Below are 15,125 nucleotides of genomic sequence, written 5' to 3' on the forward strand. Positions count from 1 at the left end.
AGGGCTCTACAAGACCTTGGATATCTTTATAATCAAGACTGGATGCCTTCCCGAAGAACACACTTGATTCAAACGTGCTTTTGAGTTCAGGATGAGTGTGATTCCGTGGCCTGTCCATACAAGAAACAGGATTTAATGGCCCTTTAGTCTTAAAATCTCCTCACACATTTTTCCTTACTCTCTATGCAAAAACCTACTTTGCTGGACTGATCTTTTTTTTTTTATTCATCAACAGGAAATAATTGGTTGCACTGGTGCAACAGTGAGAAGTTTTATCAGACAAGTCTGAATCAGAGACTGAAATTGCTGCCTGGGCTTTCGTAAGCTCGCAGGAAGATCCAAGTTCCTCACATGGTCTGTTGTGTCACTGATGCATATTTTTGTAGGGTTTACTCAGAACATGTTTAGTGATTTATTATTTTTTTTAAAAAAAAAATCTTAAATTATTTTATTTTTTCCCCTGCCAAGCATATGTAGGGGGATACTGCACCACCTTCAGTATAACACTCTACTGCAGAGATCTGCAGTCTCTTGTCCCACAAGCTTTTTGGTTAATGAATTCTCTTGACGACCAACACCACCCCCTTGTTCAAGGCAGATCTCCGAGAGGTAATCGTGGATGCTAACCCTAAGGAAAGGGGTGTCCTTGGAGGCTCTTTGGTTCCTTGTTAAGGTTACGGTTAAGGAATTGTAGCTTCAAATACCACTGCCTTTTGTGTCCTAGGTACTGAGCTCTGGTTTTAGACCACCTCTGTTCTTTGGAAGGTGGCACAAACCCCAAGGTGGTGATATGCCAACTTCCATAGCCTGTGATAGCATGTCAGTCCTCCTAACGAGCATTTCGTAGCATAAAAGCTATGGTTTTGCTTTTTGATGATTAAACAAAATGTGTTAGTTGTTCTACTCGGACTCCTCTGGTAGTAGTCACCCCACGGACACAAGGACTGACTGCAGTTGTGATTTCCGTGGGCTGTACTCGGTACAGTCGGTGCTGAGTTCCACCCATGACACCCGAGGCCGTAGCTGCCACCTCCTGGGACTTCCCTGAATAATGTGCAAGTCCTGATCTTCACGGATTTGAAACCACAACTCTCTTCCCTCCGCTTCTTTTCTGAAAAGAATATTTTCTTTTTTCCCTTCCTGTAACAGATATCTTCTTCAGCTCTCTACATGGCTTTAAGCTGCACTCTCTATTCAACTGGAAATCAAGCAGAAAAATGTTGCTTCACAAGTGACACATTTGGTTTCCGTCTGCTTTTGAGCTGCGTTTCCGGATGAAAGAGGGATGTAAAGAAGATGCCACCTTTTCAGCTAGCAGCTAAGTCATTAGGGAGTTCAGAAAAGTTCAAATACAAGCTTAGACTTCTGTTTGTGAGTCTTGAATGGCACAAGAGATGGAAGTGATGAAGAGCAGGCGATAGCCGTGCCGTGGTGGAGCGTGGGACCCCCTCCCTCCTCCAGGCACCAGGGTGTTTCCCCACAGGGCAGGCGAGCAGGAGCCAGCCCAAGGCACAGTTGGGTGCTGGAGGGAAAAGGAGCCATCCTAAATGAGAATAAATGCTGAAAAAATGAGCTAAGCAAGAGAAAAGACAATGGTGATTAAACACAAGCTTTAGCTGGGAATGAAAGCAGAGATATGTTACAGGGATGGGTAGTGGTGGTGTTTTCTCATGCTGAAATTATATGTAGCTACCCATTAAATACAGACCTAATTTGAATAAATTTTAGACTAAAACATTTTGACAATTCTAGGTTAGAAGATCACAAAATAAATAATACTTGCCTACCTTTGAGTCTATCCTCTGTCATCTACCATTATTGTCTAATGATTTGAGTCCCAATTTGATGTTGGACGATGACCTTCCCCTTCCAGTGTTCAGCAGTTTCTCATGTTTGTACCCTCTTAGTTTAACCTTGAGCTTGGTGTAGCTCTCTGCCTGCATCCTTTAACTCCAGCAGGTTTGCTTTCAGTGGGCTGTTCATTCAATTATGTCCCTTGGGACCATCCGAAATTTTGCCAGGTAGATGACAGGAGAGAGGAAAAATCCCAAATCAAATACTGTTGTGTTTCATTTTGGTTGCAGTACGGTGGGGCTTGAATCTATATGAGTTATTAACTGATCTTCAGAGTGCTGACAGAGTTCTAATGAAAACATTATTTTCACTGGAGGAGTTAAGACAATACTGATGTCTCATTAACATTTTTGTTGTATTGGAGACTAGGAATGATGTATTTCACATCACTAAGATGGGAATGTGCTAATCTGCTTTTTTCCAAGTACAGAACGGCAATATGTATCGAGCTGCTACTTGTGTGGTTTAGGATTTTTCAGCTTTGTCTCATATCCAGTCTGGAATTCCATTTATTCCAGGTGTATCTGAAGAAGGTTCTCAGCCAAATGTATTCTATTAAAGCCGATGGTTTCAATTATCAATCATCTCCTTTTTCTAGCTTCAAATTTAATCTTCATTGATGTCATTTTCCTATATTTTTATTGCTGTGCTTCTTACTGCTGCTCACATCTTCCATCCTAACTAGGATCGTTATTTTAATCAGACGACTTCTTTATGATTTCAGAATTAAGTGCTTTGGAAGGGAAGGAGACATCCCTGTATTAAGATTGGGATGCTGTTTACAGGTTTTTTTTCTTTTCCTTTCAGTTTTTGCACATCTGTTTTCATCTTCGGACAATTGATTTTAAAAAAAAAATCAAAATAAAACTAACAAGAAAAGCTCTGTTTTTCTGCTAGTTATCTACCACGTCTTTAATTGCATATGTTAAGGTAATATGTGTATTTATGGTTATTACAAGAGACACCGTGCGATTCACGGGGCAAAGGCATCAGTGTGACCACCTAAGATGTCTCCAGAGACTGAAGCTTTTGAGTTTTGTGTGATAATTTCTGCAGCAGTTGAACTACTGAAGGCTGGAAGTTGTATGTCCATCTGGTTACAGCAAGAAGTTAAAATATGCTGTTGTAAATCCGTAACAAATGCACGCAGCTTGTTACGGTTTCTTTCTACTTGTATGGGAGAACCAGCTAATTACTTGGAGATGATCCTGGAAGATCTTGTAGTTGTTAATTTGCTGGGAATATTCATTTATATTGTGTAATTTTCTTATGTTTGTGTCAGGAAACAAGGAGTAATGTTTAATGGCTGTAGTCCAGCACATTTGTTTCAACATCTGTGATAAGAAAATGACTTCATTTTCTTGAGAAGGCACAGACTCATTTAGAAAGCAAACAAACCCAACTGATTTCCTTGGCGTGTGGTTCCGTTTGCTGGTGTTTCAGGCCCAGTGGGGGAGACGTGGGTCTAGGTTGCCCCCTGGTCACCTGTGATCCATCCGTGGCAGTCAGAGGCAGGGCTTTAGTTCATCCTAAAGCAGGTGCCCTGAGCTCAGCTCAGTTGCCCACAGGTAGGTCTCCAGGGCTGAGACAGCCTCCGACATGCCGGGTGTCCCTGTGGACACCTTCGCTCAGGAAGAGGAGAATTTGGGGCAATAACCCTTCTACTTATTCCTTCTCCATTTAGTTTTTTCAGTTTATTTCATTCTTCATCTTCGGTGTTCTCCTAACTCGAAGCTTTCCTTGTCTTCTCACCTGCCATATTTATGAACTTCCCTCTTGCAACTCTACAATAGCGTCATTAATCCAGTACTACTCTTAACCTTATGTATGTCTCTGTCTTTTTTTGCCACGACTGTCCTGTGGCTTTCCAAGACCTGACTTCAATACCAGGCTATAAACAGTCCTTTCTCACTTTCCCAAAAGCTGGTATTTTTCTGCCTTCAAATTGCTCCCTTGGGTTCAACCTGTAAGCAGCTCTAAGATTGCCATTTGATACAACTTTTTGTATGTCTGTACCATGATTTTTCTTTTTTTTTTTTTCCATCAGTAAGAATCTGTGAAAGCTGGAGTCTCTTGGGTCTGTTATTGATCAGGCATTTTATATTCCCCATTCCCAACAAAAAGAATGTTGTGGCGTTGTGTTGTTGTTTTTTTTTTTTTTTTTAATGGATGATAATGGTCTTTTTTGCTCTCGTAGGTCCAGGTTTGCACAGGCAGCAGTTTTTCCTCCAGCGACCGTCGAACGTGGTGGCCATGGAAGGGAAGGATGCCGTCCTGGAATGCTGCGTTTCTGGGTACCCCCCTCCCACCTTCACGTGGCTGCGAGGCGATGAAGCGCTCCCCGTCAGGTAGCTCAGTCCTTCGGGGATCGCGTATCTAACGCTACGTTTCCTTGAGCAAAGTACGGGCAAACCACTGAGTAATGCTTTAAATTCCATGGGGTGGATTTGGAGGCCGTGAGATTTTCCTCCTGAATAATAATGAGACTGGATGTGTCCCTTCACCTGCTGCTCTGATTATTCTCTGCACCAAATCCGAGGGTGGAATTTGATATAAATGTCACCTGGCTGGTATTTAAAATGGAAGTGTAAAGCTATTAACGGCACAAATCGCAGCTGAGAACTACTTAGAGCATAATTTATTGCGTGTATCTTTCTAGAGAGAGATAGCACCTTAACGTGCTGTGGACGTGTTTTATCAATGTTTCAGGTCCAAAAAGTATTCGTTACTGGCTGGCAGCAACCTACTCATCTCGAACGTGACCGACGACGACTCTGGGACGTACACGTGTGTAGTCACCTACAAAAACGAGAACAGCAGTGGCTCTGCAGAGCTGTCGGTGATGGGTGAGTACATGAACTACGTCCACTTTGCTTTTCCAAGAATGTTTTTTTTTTTACTATTCCCTTTTTCACACTGAATTTTCAGAACTCCAAATAACTGCAGCCTGTCCAAGTCCCTTCCCTGCTTTGATCCGGTATTGGCACCCATGGAAACCAAGTGCTATAAATCTTTGAGTATCTCCCACCGTGCCTGGTAGCTTTGCTGTTCCCAAACATCTTGTGGTATCAGATGCTAATTGCTACTGCCTTCTCTACGTGGTCCTTTCCCTTTATTTCTCCTTCCTGAAGCCTTTTTTTTTTTGGCATTGCGAGGGATGTCCCCGTTGTGCATGATGTCATGCACAGTGTGAGTCGTAAATCAGGTTTGTAGTGGCTTATTTTTTTTTAAATGTTGTGAACAGTCAATATAGTAAGATCAGAAAAATCCACGTATTTAGCATCTTCTCACCAAATTAACAGAAGTCCAGGTAAATTTGTGGAAGTTCTCACTCAGCCGTGATGCTCGGAGGGTTCCCACTGTTAAATCTTATGAAAGCGCCCTCCTGACAGAACCTGCTTTCCCCCACGCTCCTTCCTCGTGGCAAATATTAATGGAATCTGAAATAGGTTTAAATCTAATAGCTGCCTTTTTTCTTTTTTCTTTATTTAAACCGTTGAACAATAACAGAGTACATTAGTGTTATTCAGTCGGATCTAAGGAACGCCATAGTTAATACTTAGTCAAACAATAACAGATTTCAATGTGCTGTTCACTTTGCATTCTGACTTTAAAGCTTACGGGTGAAAAATACTTTTATTAGTGAATAGAGCCTTAATTTGGATTATGGGATAGTCAGTGCTTATATAACAATATGCTTTGTCAAGCCATAATAGAATATAATAATTAGTGGTGATGGAGGGTTCAGTTCTATTTCTTTAGGTACATTAATGGAATACATTGTTTTACTGGATAAAAATAAAAGTGTGGCTTTATAATTGCGGAGGTTCATTTATTATGGAATTATTTTCATTGTAAGGAATCAACTGTTGAAAAGGCAGGTAAGTTGTTGGGTTAAAGTGTATTTTATCTGCCTTACTGAAATGTGTTGATTTCAAATCTAGTGTGTAGCAGGTGACTAATTGTTGTTTGAGAAGGAGAAATAAATGACACTGATATTTCCGCCCAACGATAGATTGCAATATCTGTTGGTAACAGCAACTGTGGCTTGAGGATCATTGCGTAGATTATTTCTGACCATGCGGTTCCTGTGAAAATTAATAGGAGTTTTGCATTTATGTTACCTTTTAAAGAATTTATTCTTGTCTGCGTTGTCTGTGATGGATCTAGTTCTGGCTTCATTATGCCTTCCGCTGTGTGTCATGTAGAAATTAAAAGTACATAAATTTTCATGCACGTTGAGAGGTATGTGTCGGCAATATGACATGACTGTAAGGATGGATACGAGAGGATGAAAATCTCCCCGAGAAGAAGACGGAATGCCAAGGTAGCGCTAAGCGTAAAACGGGACCGACGCAAAGATGAAAGATGCCTCAATTGCTGACGCAAGGGGAAACCAAAACTGCGTTGCCATAGCACGACGTAATTGTGTTCACCCTGTTGGTAGGTCAAAGATTTCTGTGGTAAAGTTTCTGTTCGCATGTGGAATTCACAAATACAGAACAAATTAAAAGAAGAGAGCTGTACATTTGGCACGATATTGATGTACGTTTCTTAGTTTCATGAGTAGGTCACTCATTTGTGACAGCCTGAACTGAAAATGCAACATCGTGTTCACGTATGTTTGCGTTAATAACAGAAAATATTCAAAGGGTTCAAAGGAAATTACATGACTAAACTGGAGAGATGTTGACAGCAATCCCCTGATACCTCGTTCCAGAGCAATGCACCCGGGCTGCAGATTTGCTCAGAATCTGTTAATTTGTTGAATCCATCCTTACCAGTAGGAAACTCTCAAACGCGCTGAAGTTTCTCATGTAATCGTTATATCTCATAAACAGGATAATTAATTGTTAGTTTTATTTTCTTCTTTGGCTAGATACAAATGCAGATATTTGTGCATGTTTCCTTAGAGTGACTATGCTTCTTTATTGAACAAACTGTAAATTGCCCATCAGTATTTTCTTGCCAGACTTTTTTTAATATTGATGTAATCCTTTAATTGTTAATGTATCTGTAGTGGGAAGAGGGATAAACGAGATATTTGCAGTCAGAGTGCAAAAAAAGTTAACAGTCCAATAATTATCTCCTCTGAAGTCTGAGTAGACAACATCAGATCAAAGTTAGTTACATCACATGGTAGCAAGATGCTTTTGATCTTTTAAATAATGAGGCTATTTGCAAGAAATGGAGCGTTTCACAATGGAGTTCCTATTAGTTCTGTTAAAGAGCTAAAAATAACCCCTTCGATGTTGGATATAGGCCTAAAATTGCAAGAGGTGAATGAACTTACAAGAAGAGATGATATATTTTGCTCAATTTTAATTTTGCATGTCGGCCTTTTAGCAGTATTTTCACCACATCTCCCTGTGTAATGAAAATGAAAAGGTCTGGTGCGGATTACCTAGATACTGTATGAATCATCTGCGTGCTCGATAGCTTTAGAGAGCTTTAGTGTTTAAACAAATGTTTGAAGATGATTAAATGTGTTAACCAGTGTCAACGACAATTATATTCTGAACATTTTTTAGCTTTCAGAAGTGTATTTTGGGCTTGTTGCCTTTTGGCCTCTGAGGGGTTTTATTTTTAATATGACTTTTCTGTTTCGTGTTTTGTTAAGCGAGACTGGAAGTCTGCTCGGTTGTTGTAGCATAGAAACCCCCTACCCCAACTCCCTAAATGTTCTGAAAATGACATAAATCCAGAAAAAAGTCTTCCATACCGTGTAGCTACCTGTGGGATCTCAGTCTGTTTGCAGCCTGGTTTGTCGGTGGGGTAAATGTCTGGGATTTACAGTCCTGGGAGAGATCACACTGAATTGTCTAGGTTGGAAAAGACCTTGAAGATCATCCAGTCCAACCATTGACCTAACACTGACAGTTCCCAACTACACCATATCCCTAAGCGCTAAGTCAACTTTACTCTTGAACACCTCCAGGGATGGGGACTCCACCACCTCCCTGGGCAGCCCATTCCAACGCCCAACTACCCGTTCTGTAAAGAAATGCTTCCTAATATCCAGTCTAAACCTGGCCTGGTGCAATTTGAGGCCATTCCCTCTTGTCCTATCACTTGTTACTTGGTTAAAGAGACTCGTTCCCAGCTCTCTGCAGCCTCCTTTCAGGTAGCTAACCTCCTTTCAGGATCTAAATCTATAAATCCCATTTTCTGTTGGGGGTCATAACTGAATCGACAGATTTCCTGATATGCTATTTTGCATAATATCTTTTTCTTCCTGTTTTGTATTTGGATTGTCCCTTAATTGTGTCAAAGACCAAACCGTAATTGAAGTGATAGAGTAGGGGAAGAGCGTTGCATCCTCTGAAAGTTGAGTTTTGTCAACTACCCTTTGCATATTAATGCATCTATTCAGAATGACACTAGCAGTGCCTTTGAATCAGGCAGCTGTTCTTAAATGGATCGAGATTGAGGTAATACATTTATTTAGCTCTAAATACATTTTTTAACTCAGTTTTCCTAAAATGTTCCTTAAGGAGGAACAGAGAAGGGAACAGTTTTCCAGTAGTGTTGGCTGAGGAATGCTGGCTTGAGATACTTTTAGGTCACTACCTAAAGTAAGAGAATGTAGCAGCAAAAAGCAAAAAAAAAACCCACCACTGGATCTGAAAGACAGCATTTGCAGAAAAACACCGTTGCTAACTTATAACAAGCATCCATATGTATAAGCTACAAACAACTTGTCTGCAGTTTGGAAGCATTTTTTTTCAATGCAAATGCCTTTTACTAGGGAGTTTTTAATATGAAGCGTTTTTAGCACTGGTTTTGCCACTGCGGAAGAAAAGCTACATCAAAGGTAAGGCCACATGAGACAAGTGGCTTATAAAATCACCTGGGTCTCTTTGACAAGAATGAAGGATTGTAAGCACCGTGCGTCTTGGTCAAATCAGTTTTACTTCTGACTCTGCTGCATAAATTCCTGTAGCAAAATGGTTATTCAGAGATCAAGGTCATAGGAAGTACTGAATAAAGCAGGCGTGGATCACGCTGTTGTGTGTGAATCGCTTCGGTAGAGAGTAGTATTAAGAAGGAAGCCTGCATCACATACAGTGTCTTGTCACAGCAATGAAAGCGTGAAAAATGAGAAACTTTGCCTTTGTGAGCGCTGCTTAAGCTGGTCTTGCACAAACTCCCCGGTCCCGAAACATTGACAAAAGCAGTTAGAGTCTAATGTTGAAAGTCAAACCCAGTGACGCACCCTCTTGGTATATACTCATTGAAAATAATATCCAAAATACAGATTATCCACTATTATAAACCAGTAGATAAGCAGTGGGTGGACGTTCCAGCAGCTCTGCAGAAGCTGGTGAACCTAACGAAGTTTGAGTAACCTGAGGATCTGTTTTTCATTGATCCCACACGGTGCGGTGAGTTAATTTTGCTCCTACTATCTTGTTGAAGAAACCAAGCACGGAAGAGACTCTTGAATTTATTCTCTGTTCTGAGTTTCTAGCTCCTTAAGGAACAGGACGTCTATATGGCAGCACAGTAATACGATAGATCTCGTGATGGTTTAGGCAAAAAAGAGACAAATGAATGTCAAACCCAACCTCTCCCCAAAGCAAAGACTGCTTCTCTCCCATTCATTTTCCAGATAAGTTTCAACACTGATAATTTCCATGTGAATGGAAGCATTGAAACCATCCAGTCTGTTTTGCAGGTGTAACTTTGAGTCTGTGACATGGCAACGTCAGTTTTCCATCCCTGCAGCTCCTCTGTCAAGTCAGACAGAAGTGCCCGACGTGGGGGTTTTATGCCCTTTCCCAGAAGGTTGATGGGGCTGAGATATCTCATTCTCACTGAGATAAGGGAAAACTAATGGCGCTGTCACCTGAAAACATGGAAGTCAAATATTTACATTAGGCTTTGGGAAGAGATTTCTTTTTTTAGGGTGTTGACGTGGGACAGGCAGCCCCAACTGTGTTGGAAATACTGGGTTTACGTGCTGAAATGTAACCAGGCTTTTGAAGATGAAGGTGCTGGACTAGATCAGCCGGATCAATGACTCTTTCTGTGTTCACGCCTCTTTATTTAGAGAATTAAAAAATATGTATTACCTAATCTATAGCGTTTGATGGCTTTACAGAAGCCAGTTATATTCTCCATCCAGGAAAAATACATTTGGAGAGTGTTTACAATGAATTTTATGCAACTGAAGCTGAAACATTTCCCCTTGAAATCAGTTACCTACCGTTGCGTGGCTAACGGAGAGCACGGTGCTAAATACAAGTAGTGACAATAAAATAACGTTCTGGGGACACTCTAGCTGATCTTGAAATGTTAGCTACTCCCTTCGAGGATTTTTTTTTTTTTAATACTTAAATTAGAAATGACAGTACGAGCAGAGCTGTGTAACTCTGTGACAGAAATGATGAATTCTTGGCGCTAACGACGGTCTGGGCTGACATAAACAGTAAACTGGGAAGCACCTCGTAGTGCCACAGGTTTTCTGAGTCTGTTTCTGAGACCCGACGGGTTTTTACTCAAAGTTCCTCTTGAACTCAGATTTGTTTTGCCTTCTGGATGGGCGCAGTTGAAGAGAGGGAAAACATAAGGGCGGCAAGAGTTACAAAGGATGGTGAGGGGGAAGGGGACTGTCCTTGCTGAGGCTGATGTGTGAAGAATATTTTATTAATAGGACACTTGAAGATGGGGTACAAGATAGCATATGCATGGCTGAATGCCTGGCACTTCCACAGGCACGCTGAGTCAGGGCAAGTATTGGAATCAGCAGAGTTTGGCAGAAATTTTTGCAGTTTTTCTTTTATGTGTGAACATGCTCGACATTTTGATGCTTTTTTTAAAAAAACAAAAAAAATATAAAATCTTAAACTACATAGAGCAGTTCAGCCAAGCAGTCCAAGCAGAATGGCTGGCTTATCCTGCACCCTCAACGAGTCAAGAAACTCGTGTCATGACTGAATGTCCTTGAGACAGACAAAATATTTGAGTAGGCGAGAGTGCTAACATCACTTCTGCAAATGTAAAGCTGATGAAATTATTTGGTTTTCCCTTTTAAACAGTGTTATTTTAATCTGTGGAGCTTTGATATAAGAGTATAGTTTTAAGACCCAACTGATGTTTAGATTGAGGCAAGATTTGGCATTGTCTTATTGGATATGGGCATATTGGACACCTAAAAAATAGGATTTCAACAGACTCTTCTGTGTGTTTTTATATAAATAGAAGATATGTGTATATAGAAGTGTGTATATATATTTGTGTGATCTTCAGTGCTGACTTGGTCTATTATGGGAAGAGGCATCCACTTCTATATAACATAATTATTATATTATAAGCGTATATTATTCTGTATGTATTTACCACAAAGTTTCTCCCAGTTTACTCAGCTGTTGATACTGCCTAATACTGTCAGTAAGGCTGGACTGGAATGACCAACAGTCTGATCTTTGAGAATTTCCATATTTTTTTTTTTCCTGTTCTGCTTGATACCGTGTTTTGCTTTTAGAGCAGTTTGAAGAATTTGTTCTGAGTGATTTTCCTTTAATGGGGTCTGTGAATAATGAGGTGAATGCCTACTTGCAGGTAAAGGGAAGCTCATCCTGGTAATGGTGTGTGGTTGAAGGACAGTTAGCTAATTTTTATTGCCATGGATGGAATGGGAGTTGAGTGCCTAATTGAGACCATTGTGGAAATGTAATTCTTGTCAATGCATCATGAGTATCAAATCCTTATTCAGCACCTGACACTTGTAAAAAGCACTTGAGTGAAACTCCAATGTTGCCATTTTCTGATAATGGTGTTTAAATTCAATCCTATTAAAAATAAATACACCTAACAAGCTCTGCGATACCGATGCTCACTTGGCTGATCATAGGAAAATTGCTGTGTCTGGGTATGATCTCCAGGTTTATGTTTAAGGGGAAAATATTCACGTGGAAATCCCTTTGAATCCACGGGAGAATGAGTGTTGGGAAGTTAACTATACAAGGTCTATACACAGTCTAATTTTTAAACTTTTAATTTTATGGATCAGCCTGCAATAGTCGCAGAGATATTCTGCAATATTTTCTCTCAGACAAGGGAGCTTTGCTGCTGCTGAAAACCTCCCGTGCGGTGGCGTGTTCATGTGCGGACCCACCGCGGTGACAGCGGGCTAATCCCACCCAGGGCCAGGGAGGGTGTTGTCCCCTGCCATGGTCCTGCCAGTGTATCAGGGAATTATGGATGGGATCAGATTGGAAGGGACCTCAAGGATCACCTGGTTGGACCTCAAGGATCACCTGGTTGGACCTCAAGGATCACCTGGTTGGACCTCAAGGATCACCTGGTCGGACCTCAAGGATCACCTGGTCCAACTTTTCTTGGCAAAAGCCTGGTCTAGATAACATGGCCCAGCTCCTTGTCCAGCTGAATCTTCAAGGTGTCCAATGCTGAGGAATCCACCACTGCTCTGGGGAGATTATTCCAGTGGCTGATTGTTGTAATTGTGAAAAATTTTTCTCTTGTGTCCAATCGGAATCTCCCCAGGATTAACTTGTACCCGTCCCCCCTCGTCTTCTCCGTGTGACTCCTTATACAAAGGGAGTCTCCATCTTCTCTGTAGCCACCCTTTAAATAGCAGAACATAGTGATGAGGTCTCCCCTCAGCTTTCTTTTCTCAAGGCTGAACAAACCCAACTCTCTCAGCCTTTCCTCACATGGCTGCCCAGTCCCTTGATCACCTTTGTGGCCCTTCTCTGGACCCTCTTCAGCCTGGCCACATCTGGTTTGTATAGCTGTGTATTCAAGTGGAACTCATGAGGATCACGTGGACCAACGGAGATGTTCCCCGTCCCAACCGGTGATGGCACAGTTTGCTGCCCCAGCTGCCTACTTCAGCCATCTCTCATTTAAGGTTTTTATTTTGGCTCTAGGCTCTGTAGGGCTTTGTGCACATTTCTTAGGATTGATTTTTGCTTACGGGCGTAGGTGTTAAATGAGATTTGGAGAAGTGCCTAAATAACTCTGGGAGCCAATTCTGACCCTGAGCAGTAAAGAAGCTACTTACCCTTTGGAGACAAATCTTTTTTTTTTTTTTTTTCTGTTTACTTGCTTCTTGGTTTGTGTTTTAAATATGACCTTGAGTCGAGTAACATGCAGGGGAGCTGTGAATCGTTTGCGCAAAAGTTACCGTTAATCTGGACTCTATGGAAAGTGTTTGGGGTAAAAAATGTGGGTTAGCTGCTGTAGGTCAGCTTGACCTTTGGTGAGGTTTGGGAGCTGAAGTGCCTGTTGAGAGTCTCCTTGCATTTTTTGAAATTTTACCACTGAATATTACCCTTAAAGCTCTTTGTACAGAAGGTTTTTGAGCAGTGTTGATACAGAAGGCTCAAAGTGGATGATGTGGGTTTTTGCATTTAGAGGAGTGGGAAAAGCTGAGCCTTAGTGATGGGACTGAGCCATATGTGATGTCAGACAACCTATAGCTGCTGTTCACCAACTTTTCATGTGTATTGGTATTACAAAAAATACATATCGTCTTTAAAAATTTCCCTGGTTTTCAAAAGCACTAGCCTTACTACTTTATAACTGTGTAATTGTTGTATAACACTAGTAACTACATTTTGATATTTACATTTAAGTATAAATTAAGTTTCTTCTGAGCATTAAACGGGATAAGACGAAACATAACAAAATCTGGGGAAGGAGGTATATTTTCTGTCGCTGTGTACCTCCTCATCTGCTTGTAGCATTCAGCTGCTTCTCTGAATAAGAATAAATAACTCGAGGACTCTCATGGTATGGTGTTATAATTAATATATTAGCATAATTTGGCACTATGCTACTTCCAATAAGGAGACCGTGTTATATACTTCCCCTCAAAAATTGAAAAGAACAAGTAAAGAAGATGCAAGTGAAATGAGTTACCCCTTGTTGCTGGCCTGATTTGAGACATAAAACCAACAGATGTCTACGTGTATTTTCAATGTCTTGTTTTAAAAAATAACAAAGCTTTCTTTTTTGTAAAACTAAATGTTGTAAGCGGAAAGCTTCCTCGGAGAGGAGTGTTTTCCAATACCTAACCTGACCCTTGGCTCTTCGGCTCTGACTTTCTACTTGGTTTCTTTGTCTCAGTGGAGAGAAGAGCCTACAGCTGGGTTACTTCTGAGGACAATCTTTTATCTCTTGTGCTATAAACTAAGAACTGCATGAATATATACTGTAAGAAAAGAAGTGGTTTCTTTTGCCCTTGGAGTGGTTTGCTCACTATTCCCCAGCTCTCCAGAGTATTTTCTGCAGGGAAGTGCTTGAGAGTAAGTCACCCTGGTACTTGCATAAGGCAGTCAAAATATGTAGATCTCATTGCAAAGCACACTTGTGTCATTTAAAAATAAACTACTTTTTTTGTCTGCCTGTTCCAACTTCTTTTAATTTACAAAGGTGTGTAGCTTTTAGGAACAGGTTGCATGGGCAGTTATCAGGCCCGTGTAAATGAAAGATATGCTGCTATGGGGCAGTGGGGTGGGCTGTGATCTCTCAGGGTCCCTTCCAGCCTGATTTTCATCATCCCTTTTATCTTTAGCAAAGTATCACAGAATCACAGAGTCATCTAGGTTGGAAAGGACCTTGAAGATCATTTAGTCCAACTGTTAACCTAGCACTGACAGATCCCAACTACACCAGATCCCTCAGCGCTATGTTGACCCTACTCTTAAACATCTCCAGGGATGGGGACTCCCCCCCTGCCCTGGGCAGCCCATTCCAACGCCCAACAACCCCTTCTGCAAAGAAATCCTTCCTAAGAGCCAGTCTGACCCTGCCCTGGCGCAGCTTGAGGCCATTCCCTCTTGTCCTGGCGCTGGTTCCTTGGCTCAAGAGACTCATCCCCCCTCTCTGCACCCTCCTTTCAGGGAGTTGTAGAGGGCCATGAGGTCTCCCCTCAGCCTCCTCTTCTCCAAACTAAACAACCCCAGTTCCCTCAGCCGCTCCTCATACAACATGTGGTCCAGACCCTTCACCAGCTTTGTTGCCCTTCTCTGGACACACTCGAGTAATTGTTGGAGGGCAAAATTTTTTTTTTTTTTTCCTGAAACATCACGTCTTTAAACTCAGAGTTAGAGCAGAGTTCCACAGGTAGGAGGAAAGTTGACATCGCCGTGCTTACCCGCCGTTGCGATTCCCTGCGCACTCTATTTATAACACGAGATGAATGGCAGTGCTCATTAGACTTTTTTAGACTTTTTTTTTTTGTTCCCTTTGCCTTCTGGCTCTGGTTTGATTCGGCTTGACAAGAGCGATTGGCTGTCGGT

The 15,125-nt window shown here is 41.4% G+C and overlaps 1 protein-coding gene across 1 annotated transcript in view; it reads left to right on the top strand.

The window, feature by feature from the left end:
• The window catches only part of LOC141918062 (netrin receptor DCC), a 629,575-nt gene that overhangs the window by 311,206 nt on the left and 303,244 nt on the right, over nt 1-15,125 (top strand). The window contains exons 4-5 of the mRNA XM_074812087.1: nt 4,052-4,202; nt 4,564-4,700. Coding sequence (XP_074668188.1) covers nt 4,052-4,202; nt 4,564-4,700 — 288 coding nt within the window. The remainder of the gene's footprint in view (nt 1-4,051; nt 4,203-4,563; nt 4,701-15,125) is intronic.

Source organism: Strix aluco, chromosome Z, assembly GCF_031877795.1.
Source record: "Strix aluco isolate bStrAlu1 chromosome Z, bStrAlu1.hap1, whole genome shotgun sequence".
NCBI classification, from domain to species: Eukaryota; Metazoa; Chordata; class Aves; order Strigiformes; family Strigidae; genus Strix; species Strix aluco.